A 25971-nucleotide genomic window follows, 5' to 3' on the forward strand; every position below is an offset into this window, starting at 1 on the left:
AACTCTTGAACTCGCCGGAAATTGTCGCTGAAATCTGATGAAACTCACCGGAAATCGCCGCTGAAATCAAGACAGGTTGAAGGAGGAGAGAAAAAATATGGGGATAAGGAAGAAGAATGTAGAAATTTGATGATGGTGATGAGGAGGAAGATGAAGGAGGATGAAGGTGGTTGAAATTCCCGAAGGTGGCTGTTAGATGGAAAGGGGTGGATTTTGGTGAAAGTAATTAACTTAATTCATGTTAGGGTTTAAGGTAATTAGATAAAATCAGTTTTTTAATTAGGGTGTTTAGAAATAAAAGTAAGGGTAAAATGGTAACTTTACCACTAAACACTAGTAGAAAAATTGAAAAAGGCAACGCTCATTGGCCACCGGTTTTTGAAAACCGGTGGCTTAATTAAGTGGTGGGATGAGGCAAAGAACAATTGCCACCGGTTCAACCAAACCCGTGGCAAAAATTAGAAAGGCCACCGGTTTGAATCCGTGGCAATAATGAGTTAAAAAAAAAAAGCCCCCCTTATAAACCCCAAACCCTACCTCTTTTCCTCTCATCATCAGTCGCGCCTCTCCTCTTCCCTCTCCTCTTTCTCTCTCCTCTCCCCTCTTTCTCTCTCCTCTCCTCTGTTCTCATCGCCTTCTCTTTCTCATCCCCTTCTTCGATCTCCTTCTCCTTCTCATCCCCTATCTTCGATCTCCTTCTCCTTCTCATCCCCTATCTTCGATCCCCGTCTTGTCTCCTTCTCTTTCATTTCCAAGACCACCAAGACCAACACCGCGAAGACATGCACGAGGTTAGGGTTTTAATTCGATTTAATTCTTGGGGTTTTTTTTCCTTTTTTTTTTTTTGAGTTCGTGAAAATCAATCCGTTTTCAACTCTTTTTGTTTTTTTGAGTTCGATTTAATCCTCAATTTGTTTTTAATTCTTGTTTTGAAAATCAATTCGATTTGTTTTTTGAGTTCCATTTAATTCTCGTTTTTAACTGATTTCTGGGATTTTGCTTAATTTTTTTTTCTGAGTTATTTTTCTTTTTTTTCTGGGTTTTTATTATATTTTTGTGTTTTTTCTGGGTTTAAAACTGATTTTAATCGATCTATTTTGGGATTTTCTAGGGTGAAATCGATTTGAAGTCGATTTTTTTTTATTTTAGTCGATTTAAATTCTGGTTTTTTTATTGAGTTCTTGGTCATCAATATCAAGGTTTTTAACTAATTTGTGGGTTGTTTTTCTGGGTCTGATTTTATTCGATTAAAGGGTACATGCATATCGCCCTTTTTTTTTGCAGTTTATTTATTTTAATAGATTTATTTTTTTTGTTTTAATTGGTGCAGGTATGTTGATTTAATTTAAATCGAAGAATCAAGCCGAAGAATCAAGATGCAAGAATTTTGATTTTGATGTTTTTTTTTTTTTTTTTATTTATATTGTAATTTTTTTTTATTTATATGTTGTAATTGTTCGGTTTTTTTTTGTAAGAAATACTTTCGATTTTATTGATCTATATTGTAATTTATTTTTGATTATATATTATAAATTTTCGATTATATTTATCGTTATTGTTTGATTTGGATTTTGATGTTCTTATTTTTTTTTATTTAATTGTTCTATTATATTTCTTTAAGAAAAAAATTTACATAATGTACATTGCCACCGGTTAACCGGTGGCATTTATATTTAATAATTAAAAAAAACCGCCAACTGTTTTTGTCACCGGTTAACCGGTGGCAATACTTAATTTTGCCACCGGTTTTGAACCGGTGGCCTTTTCAACCGAGTATTGCCACCCCCCAAATGACCACCGGTTCAAAACCGGTGGCATAGGGGGGTTTTGAACCGGTGGCTAATTCATTTTTTCGCCTAGTGAAAAAGTTACTTAAAAGGAAATAAATGAGAAAGTTGCAAGTAATGTGGACCGGCCCAAAAAGGAAATAGTTGCAAGTAATGTGGACCTGAGGTAGTATGAAATATTTGTATGGCATAATGATGTTGAGTTTTAATTGATTCAATTTATGTCAAAGAGCAGTTTATTAATATGGAGTAATTGTTTTCAATTGTTATCTTTACAAATACACAACTAAAGATACTTATAGTCAAAGTATTGCACTAACCAACGTACATAGTCAAAATAAAAGAATACATAGTATTTGATAAACGAAGGGGTAACTTGTTTTGAAAATTCAAGTCTTTTATAATTTCAAAATACTCCCTCCGTTTCTTATTTCTTGCAACATTTACCATATTTGGGTGGTTCACATTTCTTGCAATAAGTTTTTCCTCTTTTAGTAAATTTTTAAAGGTAAATTTACATATGTGCCCTTATTATAACATGATAACTCGGCTGATTTCTACTAATCTAAATGCAATTACCTTAGTTATATCTAATCAGGAATTAATGATTCCCACCATAAAAAATCAACCTCCCCCCCCCCCCTAAATCTCCCTTCTTTATATTCATCAGATTGATGAACAAATTTGTTCATCTTCCCAACTACACCATTGAATGCGATCTTCACCTACCTGCATTAACTCCATGGCTACTTCCTCTCTCCCCTCTCTCTCCTCTCTATTTAACAATCTCTCTTTCTCTCTCCTGCTCCTTCGGAACCCTAAATCTTATTCTCTCATTCGCCACTTCCTCCCTCTTCCATTGATTTCACCCATCAGCCCGCCCACCCTAAAAAAATGAGTTCCTCTTCAACCACCGATGCTTCATTGTTTTGCTACAAAAATCTCCCACCAGAAAAACCCATTGATGATCTTCCTCCAGGCACCACTAGATACATCTGTGAGAGGGGATCTGGGAAGATCAAAGCTCTACGCGCTAGGTTGAGGCCATTGTACTTTCGCTGCCGCCGAGGTGCTAAGCTTACTGAGTACATATCCTCAGATGATGAAAGTGAATTTAACACAGATCTAGCTTGTTTCCAAAAACTTTAAAGAAGCTGTTGAGGTGATATATTTAGAAGGGGAGAGTGAAGGCGAAGGATCTGGGAAGGCAAAAGCTGCTGGGTCTTCCAAAAGGGCAGAGACTAAGCCCCGTAACAAAGGGAAAGGGGGGGCTTCTGGATCTAGAATGGGCCATTCTGGTGGTTCTGCTTCCAGATATAAGACTGTGGTTGATGGTGCTCAGTCTGTTAGTGAGAAGCAGCAGAAGAAGGGGTCCTTCTTAGGGATGAAAAAGGTCAGATCTAGTATGCTCCATCTTTCTGATGAGGATTACATGGATTTTCTGAGGGATGTCCACCCTGAATGGTTCACTGGCAACTAATTCTGCAGCGCATAACCTTTCTTCTCCCTTTTTTTACTAGTATTCAGTTTTTTGATATTAAAAAATTGCCCTTGTTGTGTGGTTTGAATCCCTGTATCAATGTTATGGTTTGAGTCCCTGTCACAGTGTTGCTATGGTTGATATTCTGCTGTGTATTCTATCTTGTTGCTATGGTTGATAGTATGCTATGTATGCTATCTTGATGATGTTGATGATAGTATTGCCTAAGGCTATGCTTGATTTAATTGATGTTGTTGGCTTTTAGTTGTTGTTGGAGTATGTTAGCTTGACATGGTCATGGGAATGTTATGTTGATGAATGATGATCATTTTGCACTATGTTTTATGTGGAATATGTTGCCTTATGGTGTTAGGAGTCCTTATTATGTTCTCAATGACATGGTAATGAGAGAACACTATGTTTGTATGTGGGGTATGCCATGTATTTTGAGGGATAATATGTTGCCTTAGGTTTGGTCTGTGAGTTAGTCCCCCCTACTTCATGCCACTATCTGCCTTTTTGTGTCAACCAAATGATGAAGGGACTCATTTGATTCATTGTTGCTTGTGATAGAATTGCTCCATCTATGGTCTTATGGCCTTGATGTTGAGGTAACTTCATTGAGCAGTTTTTTGATATATGCATACCCTTACTGACGGTAATAAGTACTATGTCTATAATACACCAACATTCATCACTGATATTAGTAATCTTTGATAACAAAGTTTACACAAAATGTGAAAATACTGAGCCCCTATATTACATGACTGCCTTACATGTCTTCTATGTGATTCATCAAAATACACATAACCTAAGCATTAAACATTTAACTTAAGCAAAAGCTGGTAAAAGGGTAACTATAACAGAATGTTTGTTACAATAATCTTCAAAATACTATGAAGGTTATGTGTGGCAGTCATTGTGCTGTGTTTGGGTCCTTTTTTTGGTGTCTTCACTTCAATCAGCATCAACTTCCATGTATGCTTCTTCCTCTGTTGCATGTGTTGGGATGAAAACTGTGTCTAGAAATGTGACAGCTTGTTGTATGAGCTCCTTTGGGACATGTAGATTTTTGGGTAAAACCCCTATTCTTTCCAGCTTCTTCTTCTTCATATGTGGTGGTGAGAAGTTGTTGTTCCCTTGCTTTTCTAGTATCTTTATCATGACTGATTGCAGTGCTAGTGTTGTTTCAATGAATACTACAAGAAGGGGGGTTGAATTGTAGTATGAGAGTTTAGCCAAACTTTTTGCGGAATTAAAACTAAGTAAGCTAAAGGAACAGAAAGTTAAACTGAAGGAACAAAAGTGCACGAGAGATTTTTACGTGGAAAACTCCTTGGCCCTAATCAAGGAGAAAAACCACGACCACTTGGGATTTTAGGAAAAGAATCTTCACTAGAATAGGGCAATAAATCCTATTACAAATTAAAGACTCTTACTTCAAGCTCCTCAACAAACTTGAAGCCCCGAGGAACAAGTCACCCAACTTGTTACTCCTTCTCTTCTCTTTCTCTCTTCTCACTTCTCTCTGCTCTTTCTCTTCTCTTTCTCACTTCTCTTTCTCACAATACAGAAGTTCACTCAAACATCCCCATTCCCCAAATTACAACTCAAAAGAAAGAAATTAAACTCTAGTATAAGAACATTAAGAACACTCAAATAGACTTGTATGGAATTGGACTCTTAACTCGATTAAAAGATAAAAACTTATGTGAGCAAGGGTGAAATTTTCCAACTGAAATTATGTGTTATTTATAGAGCATAAAACGCTTTGGAAAATCTTCTTTGTGCAGCAATACCATTATGCCACTACTCCAACCCACTAAGAAGATCATGTCCCTAAAATTAAGGGACCATGAACTCCTCAATGTGCAAGACCATGGTTCAAAGAAGAACATGGGGAGTAGGCCGCAAGTTTTTAGAAAACGTGGAGATTTTATTTTCAGAAGATAATTTCGAAAATCAGAAAAATAAATAAAATCTTTTTGGTTAAGAAAAAGATAAACATTTAACTACTTTAACCAATTTCCTAAAAACTAGCATGCGCACTATCTTCTCTAAGACCAATTCCACACATATTTTTCGAGTGTAACTAACTTTCTTATACTTACATAAATCCTAAAATATATAAAATATTTAGTCTTCATGTTTCTCTAATGAAGCTTCTACTCCGAGGCTTCTATTCCTTGTAAGGAACTTCTCTTCTCTGGTGATGCTTCTTCTCTGAAGCTTCTGTTCCCTGAGGGAACCTTCTCTTCTCAAGTCTTCATTTCTGAAGTGCCAGTTCCTGTGAGGGAACTCTTCTTTTTGGATATCTTTGTTTCTGGCCTTCATGTTCCTCATGGTGTCTTTTGCTCAACACTTAATTCTCTTAGTCTTTGCACTGATCACACACTTAAACAATCAAGCTCTTATTAGAAGGTAAGTAAGTAAGGTTGTGTCATCATCAATATCATTAAGTCCAACAGTTAGCCATATGTACTTGTTGGCCTTAGCTTCAAATGCATTGTATGCATTTATGACCTCTTTTATTAAGTCATCCAAAGTAGTTGGGAAGGCTTGATATTGGAGGGATTGTATCACTTTGAAAAGCCCTAGGTCTAGCACATTCAAGTCAGGAGACTGTGCTGGTTAGTAGACTATTTCTATGTTGAGCCCATTTACATTGCATGCAGCAATGAATTCCTCATCTTTTAGCACTTGATGAGGTCTTGCATTATCCCATTGTATTTTCACATTTTTGGGAACACCCTCTGGCCACTGTTGATGTATTGCTGGGATGATGTGGTCCATAAGCATGTCCCTGATTGCATCTTTGTTGACATTTTGCACAGCCTTTGTCTGCATTGTACCAGCTTCTCTGTTTTACTCTTTTTCTTTACCATCTTTTTTTTGACAAATGGAAAGATACCATACTTTCCATCATGCAATAGAGTCCCATCTCTTGCATACAAGGGTTTCCCAACATTGCCATGAACAAGGCCTTAACCTTAAACCTTTTTGACTGTTGACATCTGTAGGGGTCTTCTTCTTTTGGCAACAGGTAGAATTTTCTTGTTTCTGGGTTCAAGTAGAACCATTTTCATCAATATGAATTGTTTCTTGCATGTCAACAAACTTTGGGTTCCCTTGACTTGGTATTGGGTTAATGTGCCCTAAAACCCACTTCAATCTTGCCACCTTGTGATTGGATGTTAAAGCTGGATGATTTGTGTGTGTGTGAGTTCTGAGTCTTCCTTTCTATCTTAATCTGTGAATTTTTGAATGTGAAACATTTAGTGCTCCTGCATAGCTTCTCTCTGTGGTCCTCTAGTACAATGGGACAGATTGAAGCCACTCATCAAAGTACTCTTTGGGTTTAGGCCCTGTTCTGCCTAATTTCTTTAACCTGACATCAATGACATTCCCCTGTGCCATTTGCTTCTAAATGTCAGCATTTAACCTTGACATTGTTGATCTATGAATGTCGAATTTTCTTGCTAGTTGTGATAGAAAACCTTTTAGAAGTTCCCCCCTTGCATTTTTAGCCGAATGACATCTACAATTTGCCTTTTTTGTTCCATGGTGAGGTCTCTTTCTTCTCTCATTGCTGTGTTTGTTGCTGGTTGTTTAAGATTTGAGAATGTGCCCATTCCGCAGCATATTCATCCTTTGAGTCACTACTTGTCTGTGATGACTCACTTGAGTAGGGTTGATTTTCTTCACCAAGTAACTATTCTAATGAAAAAAATTCTTCATAATCCATTGACAGATACTAATCTTGTTCTTTTCCAGGTCTTGGGATGGTAATGAAGTGGAGGATGCAACTTTTTGGACAACTCGAACTGAACCAGCTTTTGGATGAATTCAAAGTGAAGATGCTGCCCCTAATTTAGCACTAATTAGGTTAGGTAATGTACGTTGTGGGTAATTAAGGTAGGATTAGGTGTAGGTTAGTGCTAACTTTTGAAAATTCAAGCTGAAATGTATTCATTAGGAGGGAGTAGAACTTGTTGATGTATTGATGAAACAGAAATTTATGGTTGCGTATTGAACAATTTATAACCCCATTTGCTTGTGAAAAGTAAGGAAAATTTTGGCTAAAATTTTAGTACATTTTAAATTTTGGTGAAAATTTGGGAGGAAAAAGTACACCCTCCCAAAAATCAGCCCATGTGAAAGGGTTTAAAAAATGTGGTCCCTTTCAATTCCCTCCTTTTTTTATACTTAATCACATGAGATTAAAAACTTGCTTTAGGCCCTTAAAAATTTTGATTTGAAAATGTGCTCACCCCCTTTGTTGCAAGAAATAAGAAACAGGGAGTAATTTGGATAACATACCCGGACGTATATCTAACTAAGAAACCGGGGCCTAGAGGCTAGAGCCGGAGATAGTAACTTCAATTTCCATTCTCCCGCCCTCTCCAGTATTTTTCTGCTCGATAGTTGGTACATATGCTCAGGAGTCTTTCCATATGCAAAATGCTCAATGAACTTTAATTTACAAATTTCAATATAATAAATTCCCTCTTCCTTCTTCGAATTTGATCTAAAAATTAAGCTGAAATCCTCCCAGTTTTCGCCGAGCTCAATCGGATAGTTATAGTTTCTCAACTGGAAAAATGTCCAGGCAAAAATTATCCAGTGTCTTCAAAAATCAATTCCCTAATCTAAAATCTAATCAAGAAATTGCTAAACATATTTCCCAATCTTTAATATCCTCAAACTTCACAAACTTCCAGAAATCACCTATTTTTGGCAATGTCAATTCACAGATAACTCAAATTGTTCTTTCAGACTCACTTGTCCCTGTTACTTCTTGCTTAAGATTCTTTGATTTTCTGCGAAATTTGCCTTCTTCATCTTCCCAGAAACCTGATCTTCGAGCTTACATTACCCTCATTTTTAGATTGTTAGATGCTCGAAAATTCGCTGTTGCGAAAAATCTGTTAAATTCTGTGTCTGTTGATCATAATCTTCGATGCCCAGTTTCAGATATGGTGTCTATTGTGGAAGAATGTGGTAGTAAGAGTGAAAATTTGGCTAAATGTTTTGATCTTTTGATGAGGGTTCATGCAGATAATCAGCAGTTTGATGATGCCTTTAAGGTGTTTGATTATATGACTGAGAGAGGGTTTGAAATTGAGGAGAGGAGTTGTATGGTTTTCTTGGTTTCTCTTAAGAAAACTGGGGAATTTGAGTCATTGTTCAAGTTTTTTACTAAGATGGTTGATTCTGGTGTCGAAATAACTGTGTATTCGATGTCGCTTGTGATCGATTGTCTGTGTAAGAGAGGAGAGATTGATAAGGCTAAACAGTTGATAGATGAAATGGGTAGGAGAGGAATAGAGCTGAATTCATATCCGTATAATTCGTTGATAGTTTATTTTATAAGGAAACAAGATTTTCACGAAGTTGATGAAGTGATTAGGCTAATGAAGAAGGTGAATGTGGAGCCTAATGTCGCCACCTATACACTTGTGATTGATGGATATGCGAATAATGGGAAGATTGTTGAAGCAGAGAAGATGTACCAGAAAATGTGTGAGAGAGGTGTGAAGGCAGATGTGCATTTATATACCGTGATGATCAATTTGTGTTGTATAAAACAAGACATGAAGAAGGCTTGCCATCTTTTCGATGAAATGATAGAGAGAGGCCTTTCTCCGAATACTCATACTTATGGTGCTATGATACATGGATTATGTAAGGCTGGCCAGTTGGACGCTGCAGAGATGCTTGTGAAGGAGATGCAAACTAGAGGACTTGAGATGAATCGTGTGATTTATAATACTTTGTTAGATGGTTATTGCAGAAAAGGGAGAATGGATGAAGCATTGCGGCTGAAGGATTCCATGGAGAAAAAAGGATTAATGCCCGATGCATACATGTATAACATTATGGCAAGTGGGTTGCACAAGTTGAATCGAAATGAGGAAGCAAAGACATTCCTGTACTCAATGTTAGAGAAAGGGTTGTCACTGAATACTATCAATTATACTACTTTGATTGACATACATTGTAAGGAAGGTAAATTTGCCGAAGCCAGGAGGCTCTTTAAAGAAATGGAGAGGAAGGGGGAAGGTCCTAATGTTGTCACTTATAACGCTTTGATTGATGGATACTGCAAGAAAGGTAGGATGAAGGAGGCTCATGAACTCAAAAATGAGATGGAGGAAAGGGGAGTAACGCCTGATGTCTACTCTTACACGTCTATAATACATGGTGAATGTATAAATGGAAAGATGGATTGTGCACTGAAATTGTTCAATGAAATGTCTAATAGGGAGTTAGTTCCAAATGTAGTTACTTATACAGCAGTGATTGCAGGCTTGTCAAAGGCCGGAAAATCAGATGAAGCTTTCAAATTGTATGATCAAATGATAGAAGCAGGCCTTACTCCAGACAGTACAGTATATACTTCACTCGTTGGAAGCCTTCATTCAAGCTGAAGCCGAGGTCATTATTTTCAATCCGTTTATCATACACTTACTGAACTTGGAAACTTTGGTCGAAGCACAAGCCAAACTCGTTCTGTTGTGATTTTAGGAATTTAACTCTTTCATATCTATTGTATTAGTACACCCTCTCCCTATTATGTAAAATGTGTCATTTACATCCTTATTATATCTCTTACAATGGTGTTATATTACTTCTCTTAGTCCAACCTTGTCAATGAAACAAGTTTGGAGGATGTATTCAAACCCTCAAAACTTTTACTATCTATCATTTTCATTCGAAGCACATAAGCCAATTTTCTGCTTTCACATTCTAAGCCATAGATTTGCAAGAAAAAATTGCGAGCAGATCTTGAGTAGTATAGTAAGAGAGGCAGGTCTTTACGAAAAGGGTGTGCTTGGGACAGAATCAAATATCAAGGCAGCTACTCAGCTAGTGAAAGTTGGGCGAATGTCCAATTGGTTAATTGGTTGTGATAAAACTTTCTACTTCAAGAAAGTTGCAGCCTCAAACATAATGGATTTAACCATCTGCTATCCAAGAGGGGTGGGATAATACCCTTTCTGTCAGCAAATTATTCGATCAGCTACGAGATGAAGATGGCTTCAGGCACTAAAAATCTACACGACAATAAATTGAGGTGTATATAGAACACTGCAATAGGAAGCGGAAAGGGAACAAGATGAAGACTTATATTATATGTAAAATTCCAGTAATGTTCAGACAGAAATAAGAATGATTATTAGCTACGAGATATGTACAATCCATGAGAAAGAATTAGATACAGAACTTCCATTTAATTTACAGGAAGACCCATTTACCAAAAGTGGGTAGTAATATAAACAGCAGATTTGAACCATGACATTATATCTAATTTACATGAAAACTAACAAGGGAAACAATTGATATGGTAACGCAATGCATATTGATTTACACGAGTAGATCAGTATACTCCAATAAGCCATGGCTGTTGAGTGATTCCTTAAGCTTGTGCAAAGCTCGACTTTCTATTTGGCGTACCCTTTCCTTAGACAAACCAAACATGGCTCCTATTTCTGATAATGAGTTCCGTTTTTCAGATGCAGATCCTATGCCAAACCTCAGTTTGATTATTTGTCTTTCTCTGGGAGCCAGCGTACAGAGCAGGTTGCGTATATGTTTCCTCATCAATTGTTTTTCCGCACATACATCAGGCTTTTCAATCTTAGTATCTGCAGTGATCTCCTGCAAAAAAAAAAAAAAAAAAAAAAAAAAAAAAAAAAAAAAAAAAAAAAAAAAAATTTGTCCAGCAGATGAGAGAAATAGTAAGGCTAATGATCAAAGTGAACATCAAATGCAGCAGAAGCATATATACTATCAATATTAAAACACTTTTGACGATCCAATTCAGATGCTAGACTCATACACACATACTCCCTCATCCAAAATAAAAGTCATTCGAATATAGAATGCGTGGAAATAAAGGCCATCACATCAAAAAAATTTTTTTTTTTTAAAATACCCTTCCTAATGTTGAATAATGATGAGGGTATGGGGACAGTCCAACTACCAATGTTTAGTAAGGTGTGATAGACTCTTCCAAGTTATATGAGAACTATCACACTGTTCACAAGTGAGGTTGACTGGATACATGCAATGGTTTGATCATAAGGAGCTACAGCCGCAATGGACAGCCTTGACTGTTAGAGGATGTATAATGATGTATAATGATGTAAGTGACTGTTAGAGGATGCTCCTGCAGAACTGACCATGTGATTGGAACGAGTGAATATTTTATTGTTTGGAGAAAAATCATTAAAAAGAGGAGTGGAGACCATGCGAAGAGAGAGAAGGAATATTTATATGTAATGGTTTGCCAAAATGGAATTGTCACACTTTTTATTTTTAAAGGCTGATTAAGGCAATTATAAAACTCACAAGAAACGGAGGGAGTAAGAGAATTATTTAAACTTTTACAGAATATCAATTAGTAATTCCTACAAACTCACATGTAATCTTTCATAGGTGGTTAAGTCATTGGGAGATGGAAAACAGGACCTCAGATTGATACTTGTCTACATCATCATCCATTGCTACCATTTATGGCTCCTTACGAAACAATTATTCTTAAGGATAAGCAGGATAACCACATTTTGTGATACAAAAAATATATGCAAAACTGCTCCTAAATGTAAAAGAATCACCTGCATGTTGGGCAAACAGGCTTACAATACCCTATGAATAGTCGATGGATGATTAAAAATGAGAAATCTAGTACTCCATCGTACATTCTGTCCTAAAGCATAATCATTAGCCAGACAGGTTACCTTGGTTTTAAAAAGCCCTTGGGCCCAGGCTCTAGGAAATGGGCTTTAGCTAGTCGAGGCTCAGACACCTACGGAAGGCGCGCGCCTCGTGCGCCTCAAAGCGCCTTGGGTAAGGCGCGCCTTTGCACCTCAAGGAAAATAACTAAGGTTTAAGTTATAATTTGAAGAATGGTGGACATTTTTTCAAATTCAGATTACCTTAGATTTACATATATCATTATTTAATTTATTATGAATCTTTTTAATTGGTATCAAGTACAATCAAAGTAAAATATAATTTGAAATAAATATATAAATACATGCGCTATGCATACAAAAGGCGCGCGCCTTCGCCTTGCGCCTCGCGCCTAGGCTGCAACTCTGCAAGGACCATTTGCGCCTTGGTGCGCCTTGCGCCTTTTAAAACTAAGCAGGTTACAGGAACTAGTATCATCCTATTACATAAGCAACAGGTTATATCATATTAGTCCAGTCTCCAGCCATCCCTCTTGTTTATTTCTGTGAATCCCAAAGCTTTGTCTCTATTTGGAGCATCAAATACTTCCTCCGGTTTTTTTAGTTGCATCGCTTTCCTTAAATGGAAGTTTCATATTAGTTGCATCACTTTCCTTTTTGACTAATAAATTCTCTCTATCTCTCTCCTATCACATGGGCCCTATTTATTTTTTCTCTCTACCTTTCTCTACTCTAAAATTGCCTAGGAGTCCGTGAAAACTAAAGTGATGCAACTGAATAAAATCGGATGAAGTAAATGTTTGGAAAATATTCCAAGGTTCTCTGTTCATCAGCTTTTCAATATTCATGTTTCTTTATCACATAGTTTATCATTAATTTTAAATCAAAAATATATATAGGCTTGAAATAAACTATCTATATGTAAAGCACTTGAATTATGTAAAATTTCCATTTGAGAAAGTAGAAATTATAACCAAGAAGACGGACATACTATGTCAATGAGCAAGATGGGCTAGATTGAGAAATTCAACTGAATTCTCCCATCAACTCAAAACTTTATAAGCCAATAAAAAATTCAAAAGTCTCAGGTTCATGCCCCCCTCCCAAATTGAATATATTGCATTAACCATTGTGCTTTTATGAACCCAAGAACAAATTGAATTACAAATCAAAACAAAAGAGCCAAGAGAAAAAAAAAAAAACTATCAAATTTTTTTTTTTTTTTTTTTTTTTTTGAAACAATCAAAATTATTTTCTTATGTGTAACTGTCATATTCTAAAACAAATTGCACACATTGCATTTACCGTATTTGAGTTGAGTTCTGTAACATTACCTGAAAAGTGGTATTCTGATCACTCCACACAGGTTGCTGCATTGAAAGTGGATGTCTCATCAAAATTAGCAAATTCTGCAGTTTCTCAACTGTAATTCCTACACGGAATGCCAGCTCTTCTATCGTTGGTTGATGATGCCCTTCTTGGGTGAATAACTTTCTTGCTTCTAAGAACTTGGCATGGAGACTATACATATTTTCCTACAGAACATTTGCCAATATGCTATTATGTCAGTAAGGATGACCTCAACTTGCAGAGAAATCTTTTCATGCTAAAAAAATTGTTGACAAAAATTCTTATATGTTTTCAGCCACACCATTAGTTGGTGGTGTGGCCCGTTGGCCACTTCACATGTATGGCAATTATTTGAGCAATGGGGGTTACAAAGTTACAGCGATGATCAAATGAGGTTACGCTAATGGATGAAGGTTACCCCAATGGAAAAATGGGTTACACTTGAAAACATGTGAACATATTCTTTATTTCTTTTAATATTTTTTTTATTTTTATTTTTTTTTTAAAAAAAAAAAGGAAATGGAGTTAAATATATTAAAATTAAGGAAAATTTCTCAAATAACACCTTTTCTAACTCTTTTATTGTGAAAAAACACCTTATAAATTTTTTTTTTTTTTAAAACACACCTAAAGCCATTTTTTTTTTTTGCGATTACACACCTTACACTGGTTTTCTGGCCATTGACTTGGTTACCAGCGTTGACTCGCCACGTGAGGCTCACGTGCCTAGAATATCCCCTTTTCTCTCTCCTCTAAGCTACCACAACCACAAGCCTAGCAACTGCAAACGCCATCACCACCGCCTAGCCGCCACTATAACCACTTCCACCACCACCAATCAACCTAGCTGCCATCACCGCCCACCCAAATAACAAAAACCAACCCAATAAAATCGCATCTTTCTCTCTCCTCTATTTTTGCTCCTTCCTTCTTCAAATCTTCAATTTTCTGCAACTTTTTCTCAGATCTAATAATGGAGTAAGAATCCCCAACAAAAATATGTTGTTACTATAAATGGAAATCCTTATTTTTCCGACTTTAATCTTGTTCTTGATGGTTGGGGTGGTCATGTTTTGCCGTAGATTGTTGCGCCAGCGTTGAAGGAGCTCAAGATGAAGAGGATGGTAGTTAAAGATGAAGAAAGAAAGGGGGATTTTCTGGGTAGGTTAAGAGTGACTTGGGTGGGCGGTGACGGTGGTTGGGTTGATGGGTGGTGGTGTCGGCGGCTGAGTGGTCGGTAGCTAGGCGGTGGTGTTGCGGCTAGGGTTGGCTAGGTTGTGGTGGCTTGAGGATAGAGAATGAGGGTTTATTCGGAGCACATGACCCTCACGTGAGGGGGCCAACGCCGATAAACCAAGTCAATGGCCTGAAAGCGGGGTTAGGTGTGTTTTTGCAAAAAAAAACTGGTTTTAGGTGTGTTTTAACCAAAAAAAAAAAAATTAGGTTATAAAAGGTGTTATTTGACAAAATCTCCTAAAATTAATTGACGTTACTCACATAATGATTTTCAAAAAAAAAAAATTAAAATAACCTACCAAAAATATAGGAGTTTGAAAGAAAAAATAAGAAATTCAAACAACTGAAACTTATTAATGATTCAGCAAGAATATAAATGGAGAGATTTCAAACTAAGCAAGGACATCAACTCTCGAAAAGAAAACAATATAGAGTTCATACCGGCAGACGGATGATCTTTGAATGTTGAAATATGGCCTTCCTAATTCCTTGCCTTATCCACCAATATGCATAACTAGGAAATCGGCAACCAGCTTGGGGTTTGAACTTTTCCACACTCTTCATTAGCCCCATACTCCCTTCCTTTAACAGAATTACAACAGGGAAAAAAAATCTCAGTCTTTGGCTAGGTGATAATCTCATACAGTCATGCTGCCTAATCCGATTGCACGAGTAAAAAAAAATAAACAAAAATAAAACAATCGAGAATGAGGCATAGACCTTTACAAGCAATAAAAATAACAAGCTAAAAGGCAATGTAATGTTCTTTGGTTTATACAATGGCATATCTAGGATTCTAATACACAATATGCAAATAAAATCATATACTTTTACATGAATTAATTAAGGCTATGACCTAATGGTATAAAAAAGAATGAAATTCTACACTAGTCATTGACAAAATGTTACTTCACTAAATGATTTTAAATGCAAACAATGCTGAGAAAGTGAGAAACCAAACCAAAAATAAAAATAAGACCTAATTCAATAGAGAACACTCACTTGTAAGGGGGAGGGGGGATCTTTCTTAATGAGAAAAGAAAGAAGAATGAAAAAAAGGTAGTATTCATCTAGGCACCTATCATCTGTAAGGTCAGTGAAATACTATACGCTTGCCAGCAATCTAAATAAAATCTAATGATATTTAGCTGCATCAAAACTGTACAGTGTATCAAAGTGCATACACTTGTTGCATGCTAGATCCGCCCATGGTTTACCTGCAATAAGTCCTTAAGACTGAGGCCACGGTTCTGATATTGTTTAGCTATATGTACCACCAAACGTAAGTTAGCATGAATTAATTTTTCCCGGCTTTTCCTCCCAGAGAGCACCTCTGAATGCAATGCCACAATACTCATCCCAACAGCATCAGCCCACTCTGCAAATGTTGGTTCGCGATCAAATTGAGACTCAAGCTTTTGCTTCACATTGACTAGTTTAATGAAGTTCTGAGACAGAAACACACAAAAGTATTATTAGAATTTATTTTAATTTTTTTGGAAAAAATCATTAGTAAAGTTGTACAAGTATCAACAAAACTGTGGGCAGAACAATTTACAATGTACCTGTATTTCAGCAATCAAATCATTCTCTTGTTGTATGGTTAGCAACTGCTTCGTCTCTGGACCCCATAAAAATAGACGAAGAGGATCATTCGGATCATATCCTTCACTTGACCTTTTTGGATCAGCCTCTTTTTCAGGACGACCTACCTCATGAATTATTCTAGGCCTTGAAGACTTCCTTTTCTTATTTCTCCTTTCTAAAAGCCGAGATGACCTAACTGTTTTCGGTGTTACTGTCGGAGTACTACTATTACTTGACCTGAAATACCGAGACATTAGTATCACACACCTAGTTGACGGAGACACTATATAATATTTTATTCAGAAGGAAGGGGGAAAATTCAATTCTTGAAATTATCCCTCAAAAATTACTTGCTTTTGAATGCAGTCAATGAATTAAGAATTTATAAAAAGTTGACTTCCCCTGAACTGCTCATCTTCATTGTGCTATTCCATAAGTCGAATAATAATGCTAAAAAAAAAATCACCTAGAAGAAAAGGGTCCATCTGTCCCAACATCAAGTGCGTCGGAGCTCTCAGCTAATGCCAATGCTAATTTTGAGGCTAAAAGAGCTTCCTCGGCAAGTGAAATCACCTCGCATGATTTCAGATCCTTATGCTCACCCACAGCTTTTGAGGTTGGATGTTCCTCACTTATATGGGATGTTAACCTGCAATAGAAACAAGAGATTGTTTAAATCCTGAAATGAAATTCTTAGAACACAAAATCAAGGAATGAAAATATGTAAAATTTGCTTTTATAATAACAGAAGATGTATCTAGTAGGACCTTACAAGAACGATGAGCCAGACCAATGGCAAAGCTGATGTTCAAGTTCCTCTTGGTGTTGAAGAGAAGTCCCTATTTGTTGTTGGATATATGCAGCATGTTCAATCTTCTTACCCTCCAAGGTGGATAGTAACTGCAGAAGAATGTAATCACATAATTTGTTAGACCACTGAGTGATTTTATTAAAGAAAACCAGTTAGCAAACTTATAAGAAAAAAAAACTATATAAATAGGCAAATAATATGGACCGACAATCATGTAACAAATCCATTCCATGAAATCCCAGCATAGTCACTAACCTGACATGTTTTATCTTCTTTAAGAACCAATGAGGATTGCTTGCACTCATCACGCTGCTCATGTGATAGAACAGAGGCAGGGAATTGTCTCAACAAAGCAGTAGTGGTCGTAGAGTGAACAAAAGATGTTTGTTCATTAACCATGGATACTGCGAATTATTGACAATAATTAGATTGAGGAATAGAAACAGATATCAGAAATTCAGAGCATAGAAAAGAGATCAAATAGCCTCCAGCAGATTTACAATACAGGTAATGTAAGCTTACAGATATAAAACCTTTTCCTTGTAATAAAAGTTAGTTTATTCATTTTGGTTCACAATCACAAATAATCAAAAGAAGATTTCTAGTTCTTCATAATAGAAGCCAATCAATTAACATCATTCCATAGGCTAATAACCTAGCAAGAACAAATACCATAACACCAAAAATCATGATTGCGCTCAAAAGTGAGAGGTCCAAGTAGTAATCCCAGAACAGGAATTCTTTCATCTAAAAATTAACACCCATCATTTGACACGATTTTGTCTACTACTAGCTCCATTTAATTAAGTAAACGTAAATTGAGATTAACTCGGTCTCCTTCTTACTATACTTATGTTTTTCTTGCATGAATCGCGCCCACTTACATTATCCTATTTTATCTTACACTTGTCTATTTCAATATTTTCTTCAAATACATACCTACAGCTACAAGTAGAACATAAAAGAATGGAGGTAGTACACGTACACCCTCAATTATCCTTATAGTCATAGCCATATCCTGACACCGGTATGTATGGAATGTTATTGTGGTTAATTATGCTATTTTGTGATAATTCTCCTTAATGTTTGCCCAAAATGAATCGTGTCGATCTCACATGAGTACCAAGGTAAAATGAAGAGTCCGAGTAACAGAACTACCGAGGAATTCAATCAAATGAGGCGAAAATCATTTCACCAAAACAAAAATTACCAAACTTCCAACAAGTTAATTTCCCAAACTTGAGTGTTACCAAAGATAATTTCTCAAGTTAATTTCCAATAAACAACTCATTCCAATAAACATCAAATATTGACTAAATTACAGAACAAAAGTATACAATGTAAAATGTAGAATAAAGCAAAATATTGGTGGGATAAGATAAAAATAGTACCTGAAAGAGAAGAAGAAGCATTGTTCCTGAATTGGGTTCTTGGAGGAAATGAGGAAGATGAAGAGAGCAGATTAATGGTAGTTTCCATGAATTTTTGAGGAGAGAGAAAATGAACACTTCACTTCAACTTGGTCCCTTCGTTCTAAGCTTTCTTCTCAGGTTTCAGCCTCAAAACCCCATTCTCAAATTGGATGAGGTTTCATTACTTGTGAGTTGTGACCGATTTTTTTTAGATTTTTATGATTTTAAAACTTTTTTTTTTTTTTTTCTCTTGAAGAGGGTGTGTTTGGTTCACAAAATTTTTCTTTTATTTGATACCTAAAAATATGGGAATGATGTCTTCAAAAAAAATAAAAAAGGGAATGAGCTAAACTAGGAAGGTTAATGGGGCGAGGCGGATGTTGGTCTTCCCATCCACATCCCCATTCCCGCGGTGGGTCTAATATTCATTTTATCCCTGCACCAGCGGGTACAACTCCAAAACCGTCCCCGCCCCACCCCCACTTGGATATCCATCCCCACCAAATACCCGCCTAATCCCCACCTAATCTCCGTCTCTCAAATACACAATCCTATATAATTAATATAGATCATAATATAAATAAAAAAACATTCTTAATATTACACACATTTCTATTTATAATATAAGTGTAGTACAAAGTATTATTATTATTATTTTATTTCACGTAATTATTTTATAAAATAGTATAAAATTATATAGATGTGAGTATGAGGTGGCAATGGGGCGGGGCGGGAATGGGGATGGGGGGCACAACTTAAAATCCAACCCCGCCCCATCACCCATAGGTATGGTTTTTTTCCTCATCCCCGCCCCCCGCCAAACCGAGAACCATCCATCGGTCTCCTACTTGACCCGCCCCACTAACATCCCTAAGCCAAATCCACCTTCTCCAAGGTTTCTAAACCCCATATCTTGTGGGTTTGAGATATGAGTTTGAAACTCTTAAAAATTATAAAATAAACTTAAGGTGGGTTTAAACCATTCTAAACCTATACCTTATATCTTAATTAAGTTAACCAAACACCCCTTTAGAGGTATGAGTTTAAACTGATTTACATTATGTTTGATTTATGTTAAATGATTCAAACTCATAGAATACCTTCTGGTTCACAAAGTGACATGGATTTGGAATTAGGAATCAACTAGCATAGTACCTGTTTGATGCACGATTTATAAATCAAATTGTCAGTCATGTAGGAAAAAAAAAACAAAGATAATTCAACTAATAATAAAAGTCTCATTTACACTAACAAATTATTTATAAATTTTTATTTAGTCGCAATAATGGTCGATACAAAATAATAAGAAATGTGGTTTGAATAGAATTGTATGTCATTTGTATTTTTTTAATTTTAATCTGTTTTTTTATTAATTGAAAATAAATGAATAATGATTCACATAACTATATAAGAGAAGTAGTCTAATTCATTTCTTATCTCCCGTAGAGGAAAAACTAAAGATTTTCTTGTCTTACCATCCGATTCAACAACTATATAATCTAATACCTGTTTTACCCGCCGCCTTCATCAAAATCTATAGACCCAATTATAACCTCATATATTACCACTTGTATATATATTGTCTAAGCTAATTATTGTGCCAAAAACTATTACATAATAGTCATACAACCAACAAATGATTGAATCTATAACACAAATATATAGATATAGATATTTTAAAATTTAAATGAATAAAAATTTTATACGAAATATAGATTTGTATAAAAAAAACATATAAAATAAAAATAAGGCTGGTTTGAATTTCAATTTGCAATTTTTCTAGCTCGATTGTCTATTTGTAATTTGGTGTATCAGTTTTTGAAATATTGCTAACATTGCCAATGCCAGTGAGTTCTCCAATAACATCTATATAATAGTTTATACGAAAAATATTAGTTGATAATTTTAAAAAATACAAAATTTATATAAGATGAAATAAATTGATATGTTGTATCATACCTACTAAAATCACATAATTGACCTGTTGTTTAAGCATTTTGTTGAAGGGCACAAAATCAAATCATGTGTGTTGAGGAAGTTATGCGTCTTCACAATCCCTAACAATAGCCATATAATAGAAGTTTACTTTATAGGCATGGTTAGTAGCCAAATGCTTGCAAGTATTATTAATCACTCCAAACTCGAAAGCTAGAGATAATACGAAAGTGCCCTCTTTCACAAGACCCTCGTTCAAGCATTGAATTAGTGATTGTTTGACACTTGCTTGTGTAATACTAATAAGCAATAAAACAGAAATTACTTATCTCTTGATGCGTGAACCAAAACTGATAGTAGTCGTGTCGTGGTGAACCCCTGACCTAAAAGACGATTCTGCGCTACCTCCCGGTGTAGTAGACAAGAAGTGGTCGCCCTCCAGGATAAGCCGGTGCCGGAGTTCATGTGCACTCACAAACCTAACTGGAATTCTGAACACTTAACCAGATTACAAAAGGAAAAGAACCCGTGTTTCGATAATTTTAGAGAAGAGAAAAGATTGGAATTGCTGTGTGTTTTGGCTGAAGAAAGACAAGCTATAAATAGGCAGCAAGGGGAAAACGACTAGAAGGAAAAGAGGGAAGAACTTTGCTAAAAAAAAACTCGTCCAGATTAACTCGGTCAGTCAAGAGCAATAATAAAGGAAGTGAAACGGTTAGCTATAATCAAGGGACTAATGGCTGAATAAATCCCCTAACAGTTAGAAAATCCCAACAGTAAAAAAGGGATTTCAAGGCTAAGGAATGTTCTGTCAACAAAGAAAGGAAATAAAATTCTCCAAAAAGATAAGAAGGACCCACACCCGTGCATCGCATTCCCCAAGACCCCAAGTTCACGAGTCCCGAGGCCGACCTAACCTGCTCGGCTTGGCGCGCGCGCATGTGTGTGTGTGGTATAACACCCACATCCCACTCACTCAACTAAGTAGTGCTAAAGTACTACAATATAAAAACTAGGCAAGACACTCTTCCCCAACCAATTTGGGACTTTTCCCTTTCAATGTTTTTTTTCTCTCTCTTGTTTTTCTTCCAACACTCTTGTTTTATATCAAGAACTTACAATAATCCCCCACAGGTTCAAAGATATGAAAAGAAAGGAATAAAAAATGATTTCTAGGCAAAACAAAACAATTGCATAAGTGTCAATGTCTCGCGAGTTGAATTAACACATAGCGGACATCAAGCTATGATTCCCCCATCTACCAAGTGACCTTCGTTTTGAACTTTTAATTTCAAATTTGATATTTTTTCATTTACCAATTATGTTAGGTTGAAAGGTATATATTCATGATTCTTTTACTATAAATAATCATCATACATTAAAACAAAAGTAATCACTTATATAGGAATTTATATAAAGATATGGTCAGTTTTTTTTTTTTTTTTTTTTTTAAACCAAGCATATGTTCATATATCTAAGTTTGTAAATATAATATTTGACGGGTTTTTTCATAAATTAAAAAAAAAATTGTGTATATTCTCTATCAATCTTTTTAATTTTTTTTATATAAAAATATATGCTAAAGACACACTAGAAGATGACTGTTGTGTCTTTTAGTATATAGTCAGGTTTTTTTAAGCTACGCCCCTAAACTTTTACGATTTCTAAGTTGTGCCCATGCTTTTTCAAACGTCTAAGTTGTGCCCTTAACCTCATTTTTTTTTAATTATTAATAACCTTTGCCGTGAACATTAATTAACGGACGGTAGGGTTCGTTAATTGTAGTTGCTAGTTACTTATTAAAAAATTATAAAAAAATATATAAAATAAAACATTAAAAAAAACCAAAATTCCCCCCACCGCCGAAGCCTAACCCCTCACTTAAACTTGCCGGAAAACCGGCCGACACTCCACCTTAACCACCTAAACTGGCCGACGGTACTATACCTTCCCATTTGACCCACCCTGCCCCTCCCTTCCCCTTAATCCCTGTCGCATCCACCTTCTTTCTCGAAACACCAACCAATCGACCATCCTCATTCCTCCGTTAAACCACCACGAAACAACCCCCAACTCCCCTTCCCCACTACAAGAAAAATGTCTTTTGGTAGCGGTTATTTCGTAACGATTGTACATTCGCTACAATATGCATGTATGTTTGTGAAATCATTAAGGAAGTCGTATCATTTTACAATCGCCATGGTTTTCCCATATAAAATCGATATGGAAAACATAATAATACATATCCACACTATTTTTACACATTTATATAATTTTGAGAAATCGTATCATTTACAATTGCCACTAAATCCCAAAAATCGATACGAAAAGCCTTTTCAACACTAGATATATAAATATTGTTTGACAAAGAATACAAAAATATGTCATAGCTTATTGGTGAAACATTTACTATAAAAGTTTGAGGTTGCATGTTCGAATCATATAAAGATCATATGCATACTTTTTTTTTGTTATCGATTATTGAGGCCAACCCCAGCGATATTAAAAACCACTACTAAAGGATAAGGCAATGGGGGATATTGTATCGAATGACCATTCGTTGGGAAAGTTTTTTGTTCCAATTACAATCGATACTAAAGGTTAAAATAATCGCTACGAAAAGGTTATTTTCTTGTAGTGCCCGTACACCGAAATAGTGAGGTAGGGTTATTTCAAGGTGGGGGAAAGGGATTGTTGGCTGTTTCGTGGTGGTTTAACGGAGGAATGAAGATGGTCGGGTTTTCTTGGCTAGGTTGTGTCATGTGGCTATATTCGTGGAGTGTTAAGGAAGGAATGAGGGTGGAGGGAAAAAGGTGAGGGCTCGCCAGCGGGAGGAATTGTCTGGGCAAGGGAGGACAGCCCGTTACCGGCGGCGACAACGTGGGCTAATGGGCTGGGTTGTGACACAGTAAATCGTCCTTCGCCGGAGCTACCTCTTCCTTTGTCGAAGATCCCTCCCCCGAAAAAACCCTAAAATCTCATCCCCTTCCTCGCAAAACAGTTGACTGGCCCTCCTCCCACCCTGGAAAACTTAGTTGATGGGTTTCAAGGGTGGGAGGAGGGCAGGCTGACTATTTTGCGGGGAAAGGGATGAGATTTTAGGGGGGGGGGGAATTTCGAGGGAGGGAGTCTCCGGCGAGGGACGGGGTTGCTCTGACGATGGGCGGCGAGTGGTGGGGAGGGGCAACGAATGGTATGGTGGCTAGAGAATGTAGGAAATAGGTCTTGTGTGGTGGTGGTGTGGTGGTGGAAGTGGTAGCTTGTTTTTCTTTCTTATCCCAAACAAACAACATACTCCCTCCGTTCCCTTTTGATAGCCCCTTATGGGCAAATTTTAGTCCCAAAATGTTCATCTCATTTGCTTTTTCCAACAACCATTAATATTAATTTGTTATCAAAATTTCCTCTAATTCACAACAATATTTGTGCAAATTTAAATTTCCCATGTAAATTTTGTTTTCCTGTGTACTTTTATTACTTCTCTCTATACTTTTTTACATACCCAATGTTAATTTACTTTTTTAATGTAGTTTTACTATTCTTATTTGTGTTTATTAATTCCCGTGAAAAATGCCCATAAGGAACTATCAAAAGGGGACAGAGGGAGTAACAAATTTGAGGGGTTTTTCATTGAATTCCTTTTCTTTTCCTTTGTTCATTCCATTGCGATTATCCCGTGCGAACCAAACAGCCCCTTAGTGTTTTGGTGTACAAAAGGAATTATCTTTGAAATACTAATTTTTTTTTCTTAATTTCTCTAAAAAGTACTTCCTTCGTTTCTTTTTACTTGCAACACAGCCTTGTGGCACGTGTTTTGAGGTTGGGTTTATGTAATGTAAACGAATAAATTATTCATTATAATTTTTACAAATGATACTTAACCCTATTCTAATCTTCGTGTAAAAATTATATTGATAAAATCACTTGTTTACCCTCACTAATCATCTCCTAAAACTGCGTGCCTAAAAGGTGTGTTGCAAGTAAAAGAAAATGGAGGAATTATTTAAATAAAAAAAATGAAAGAAAAAAACAAAGCTAAGTACAAGTATATTATTATAACTCGTACTCCCTCCGTCCCCAAATGATAGTCCCTTATGGTCTATTTTTAGTCCCAAATTGATAGTCCCATTTGCTTTTTTCAAGTACTATTAATATCATTTTTTTTATCAAAATTTCCTCCAATTACAACAGTATTTGTGCAAATTTAAGTTTCCCATGTAAATTTTGTTTTTCAATGTACTTTTATTACTTTCTCTCTCTACTATTTTACATACCCAATGTAAATTTATCTTTTCAATGTAATTTTACTATTTTTATTTAACTTTCTTAATTCCCGTTATTTTTGCCCATAAGGGACTATCATTTGGGGACGGAGGGAGTATTATTTTTCAATCCGAGGCCTAATTTTTGGCCCACTTTACGCCTAATGCACATTTTAAATGGTCAACTGAGCTCTCAAATCATCTCACTGCTATAGCCTATATCATCATCATCTACACACCTTTAGTAGTTTGGTATTCAAAATTCAAGTGCTCAACATAAATTAGTAAAATTAGCCCAAAAACATATGCCAAAATATGATTTTATACTTCCCCAAAAATTTACATCACATACCGCATTTCAAATGTCCTAAAAAAACCCCGGAAAATTCAACAAAAATAGGGCTTCACAGTAATATTTCACAGCACACGGATGAATATATCATCCCAGCACCCTCAGCCCATTCTAAATTTGAAAAAAAAAAAAGAAAAAAATTACCATATTTAATCTAAAACCTAATCTAGTCCGATAACCTAATTCAAACCCTAACCCCCCCTAAAAATTACAAATTTAAACTCAAATTACATTACTTACTAGTACTAATACTTACTAATTAATAATTAATCACCCCTTAATTCTGAACCTCTTGTTTAGCAACACCATTCACTTCCCCTTGTTCTTCTCCTTGCTCTTGCTCTTGCTGCCTCATTCGCATCTCGCCGTCATCGGGTTGCAGTAACAACGCCGTAAACGACGGAATATGCCGATACCCAAACTCCAACCCCACCGTTTGCGACGGAAAATGCCACCCATTATCCATCGAAAGCGGCAAAGCAGCAATTGCATTCGTCGAAGATGATTTCGCCGGAGAACTAAAATCAGCGACAGCAGGAACAGTACCAGTACCAGTAGCAGCAATGATCGACGGCTCCGCTTGTCGGAGAAGCCACTCGATTGTCTGGCCGTCGGTGCGGTGGCCGAGCTCGCGCGTTAGCTGGAAGATTCGCGCAGCGCAAAGCGGCGGCATGCGGACGCGCCGACCTCGGCCGTTAACTTTGGTGTGTCGGTCTTTGGTGGAAGAGTTTTTGCGACGGGTGACGGCGAGTTTAGCGGCGGTTGTTGAAGTAGTGTTGGTGGTTGATTTAGATGAGCAAGAAGTGATTGACATCGGAGGAAAAGGGAGAGAGAATGAAAGAGGTTGCGACTGTTGTTGCGACTGATGTGATGTGAATTGAGGTTGGTCGGAGTTTTGGAAGACGGTTGTTTCGGAACCCATTGCGGTGGTTTCCGGCGGAGGAATTAGGGTTTTTACGAAAATTAAAATTTGGGGGATTTTGACGACCCCACTGTAGATTAGGAGGAGAGAGAAAATTGGGTAAATTTTATAAATACTGATAAAGAATAAAAGGGGTTT

At 36.4% G+C, this 25971-nt stretch overlaps 3 protein-coding genes across 3 annotated transcripts; 1 reads left to right on the forward strand and 2 right to left on the reverse strand.

Moving 5' to 3' along the window:
* The first annotated feature begins 7664 nt into the window (after nucleotides 1–7664).
* On the forward strand, nucleotides 7665–9849 carry LOC145618483 (uncharacterized). Its single transcript, XM_081673253.1, has one exon. The coding sequence runs from the start codon at nucleotides 7869–7871 to the stop codon at nucleotides 9696–9698; it is 1830 nt and encodes a 609-aa protein (XP_081529379.1). The 5' UTR covers nucleotides 7665–7868; the 3' UTR covers nucleotides 9699–9849.
* Nucleotides 9850–10440: 591 nt separating this feature from the next.
* LOC145616632 (RNA polymerase sigma factor sigF, chloroplastic-like) lies at nucleotides 10441–18570 on the reverse strand. Its single transcript, XM_081671389.1, has 9 exons — nucleotides 18342–18570; nucleotides 17206–17354; nucleotides 16912–17039; nucleotides 16606–16788; nucleotides 16118–16376; nucleotides 15770–16000; nucleotides 14994–15134; nucleotides 13301–13501; nucleotides 10441–10929 (listed from the first exon to the last, which is right to left on the reverse strand). Exons 1-9 carry the CDS (start codon nucleotides 18427–18429, stop codon nucleotides 10636–10638), a joined length of 1674 nt encoding a protein of 557 aa, XP_081527515.1. The 5' UTR covers nucleotides 18430–18570; the 3' UTR covers nucleotides 10441–10635.
* Nucleotides 18571–24865: 6295 nt separating this feature from the next.
* On the reverse strand, nucleotides 24866–25933 carry LOC145618146 (transcription factor TCP11-like). Its single transcript, XM_081672937.1, has one exon. The coding sequence runs from the start codon at nucleotides 25831–25833 to the stop codon at nucleotides 25189–25191; it is 645 nt and encodes a 214-aa protein (XP_081529063.1). The 5' UTR covers nucleotides 25834–25933; the 3' UTR covers nucleotides 24866–25188.
* Between the last annotated feature and the right edge of the window lie 38 nt (nucleotides 25934–25971).

Source organism: Chenopodium album, chromosome 26, assembly GCF_948465745.1.
Source record: "Chenopodium album chromosome 26, dcCheAlbu1.1, whole genome shotgun sequence".
NCBI classification, from domain to species: Eukaryota; Viridiplantae; Streptophyta; class Magnoliopsida; order Caryophyllales; family Amaranthaceae; genus Chenopodium; species Chenopodium album.

Coding starts and splice junctions, on each gene's coding strand:
- LOC145618483 (XM_081673253.1), top strand. CDS start 7,869: ATGTCCAGGCAAAAATTATCCAGTGTCTTCAAAAATCAATTCCCTAAT.
- LOC145616632 (XM_081671389.1), bottom strand. CDS start 18,429: ATGGAAACTACCATTAATCTGCTCTCTTCATCTTCCTCATTTCCTCCA. Junction 17,040..17,205: donor AAGAAGATAAAACATGTCAG/GTTAGTGACTAT, acceptor ATTCTTCTGCAG/TTACTATCCACCTTGGAGGG. Junction 16,001..16,117: donor ATTTGATTGCTGAAATACAG/GTACATTGTAAA, acceptor TTTCTGTCTCAG/AACTTCATTAAACTAGTCAA.
- LOC145618146 (XM_081672937.1), bottom strand. CDS start 25,833: ATGGGTTCCGAAACAACCGTCTTCCAAAACTCCGACCAACCTCAATTC.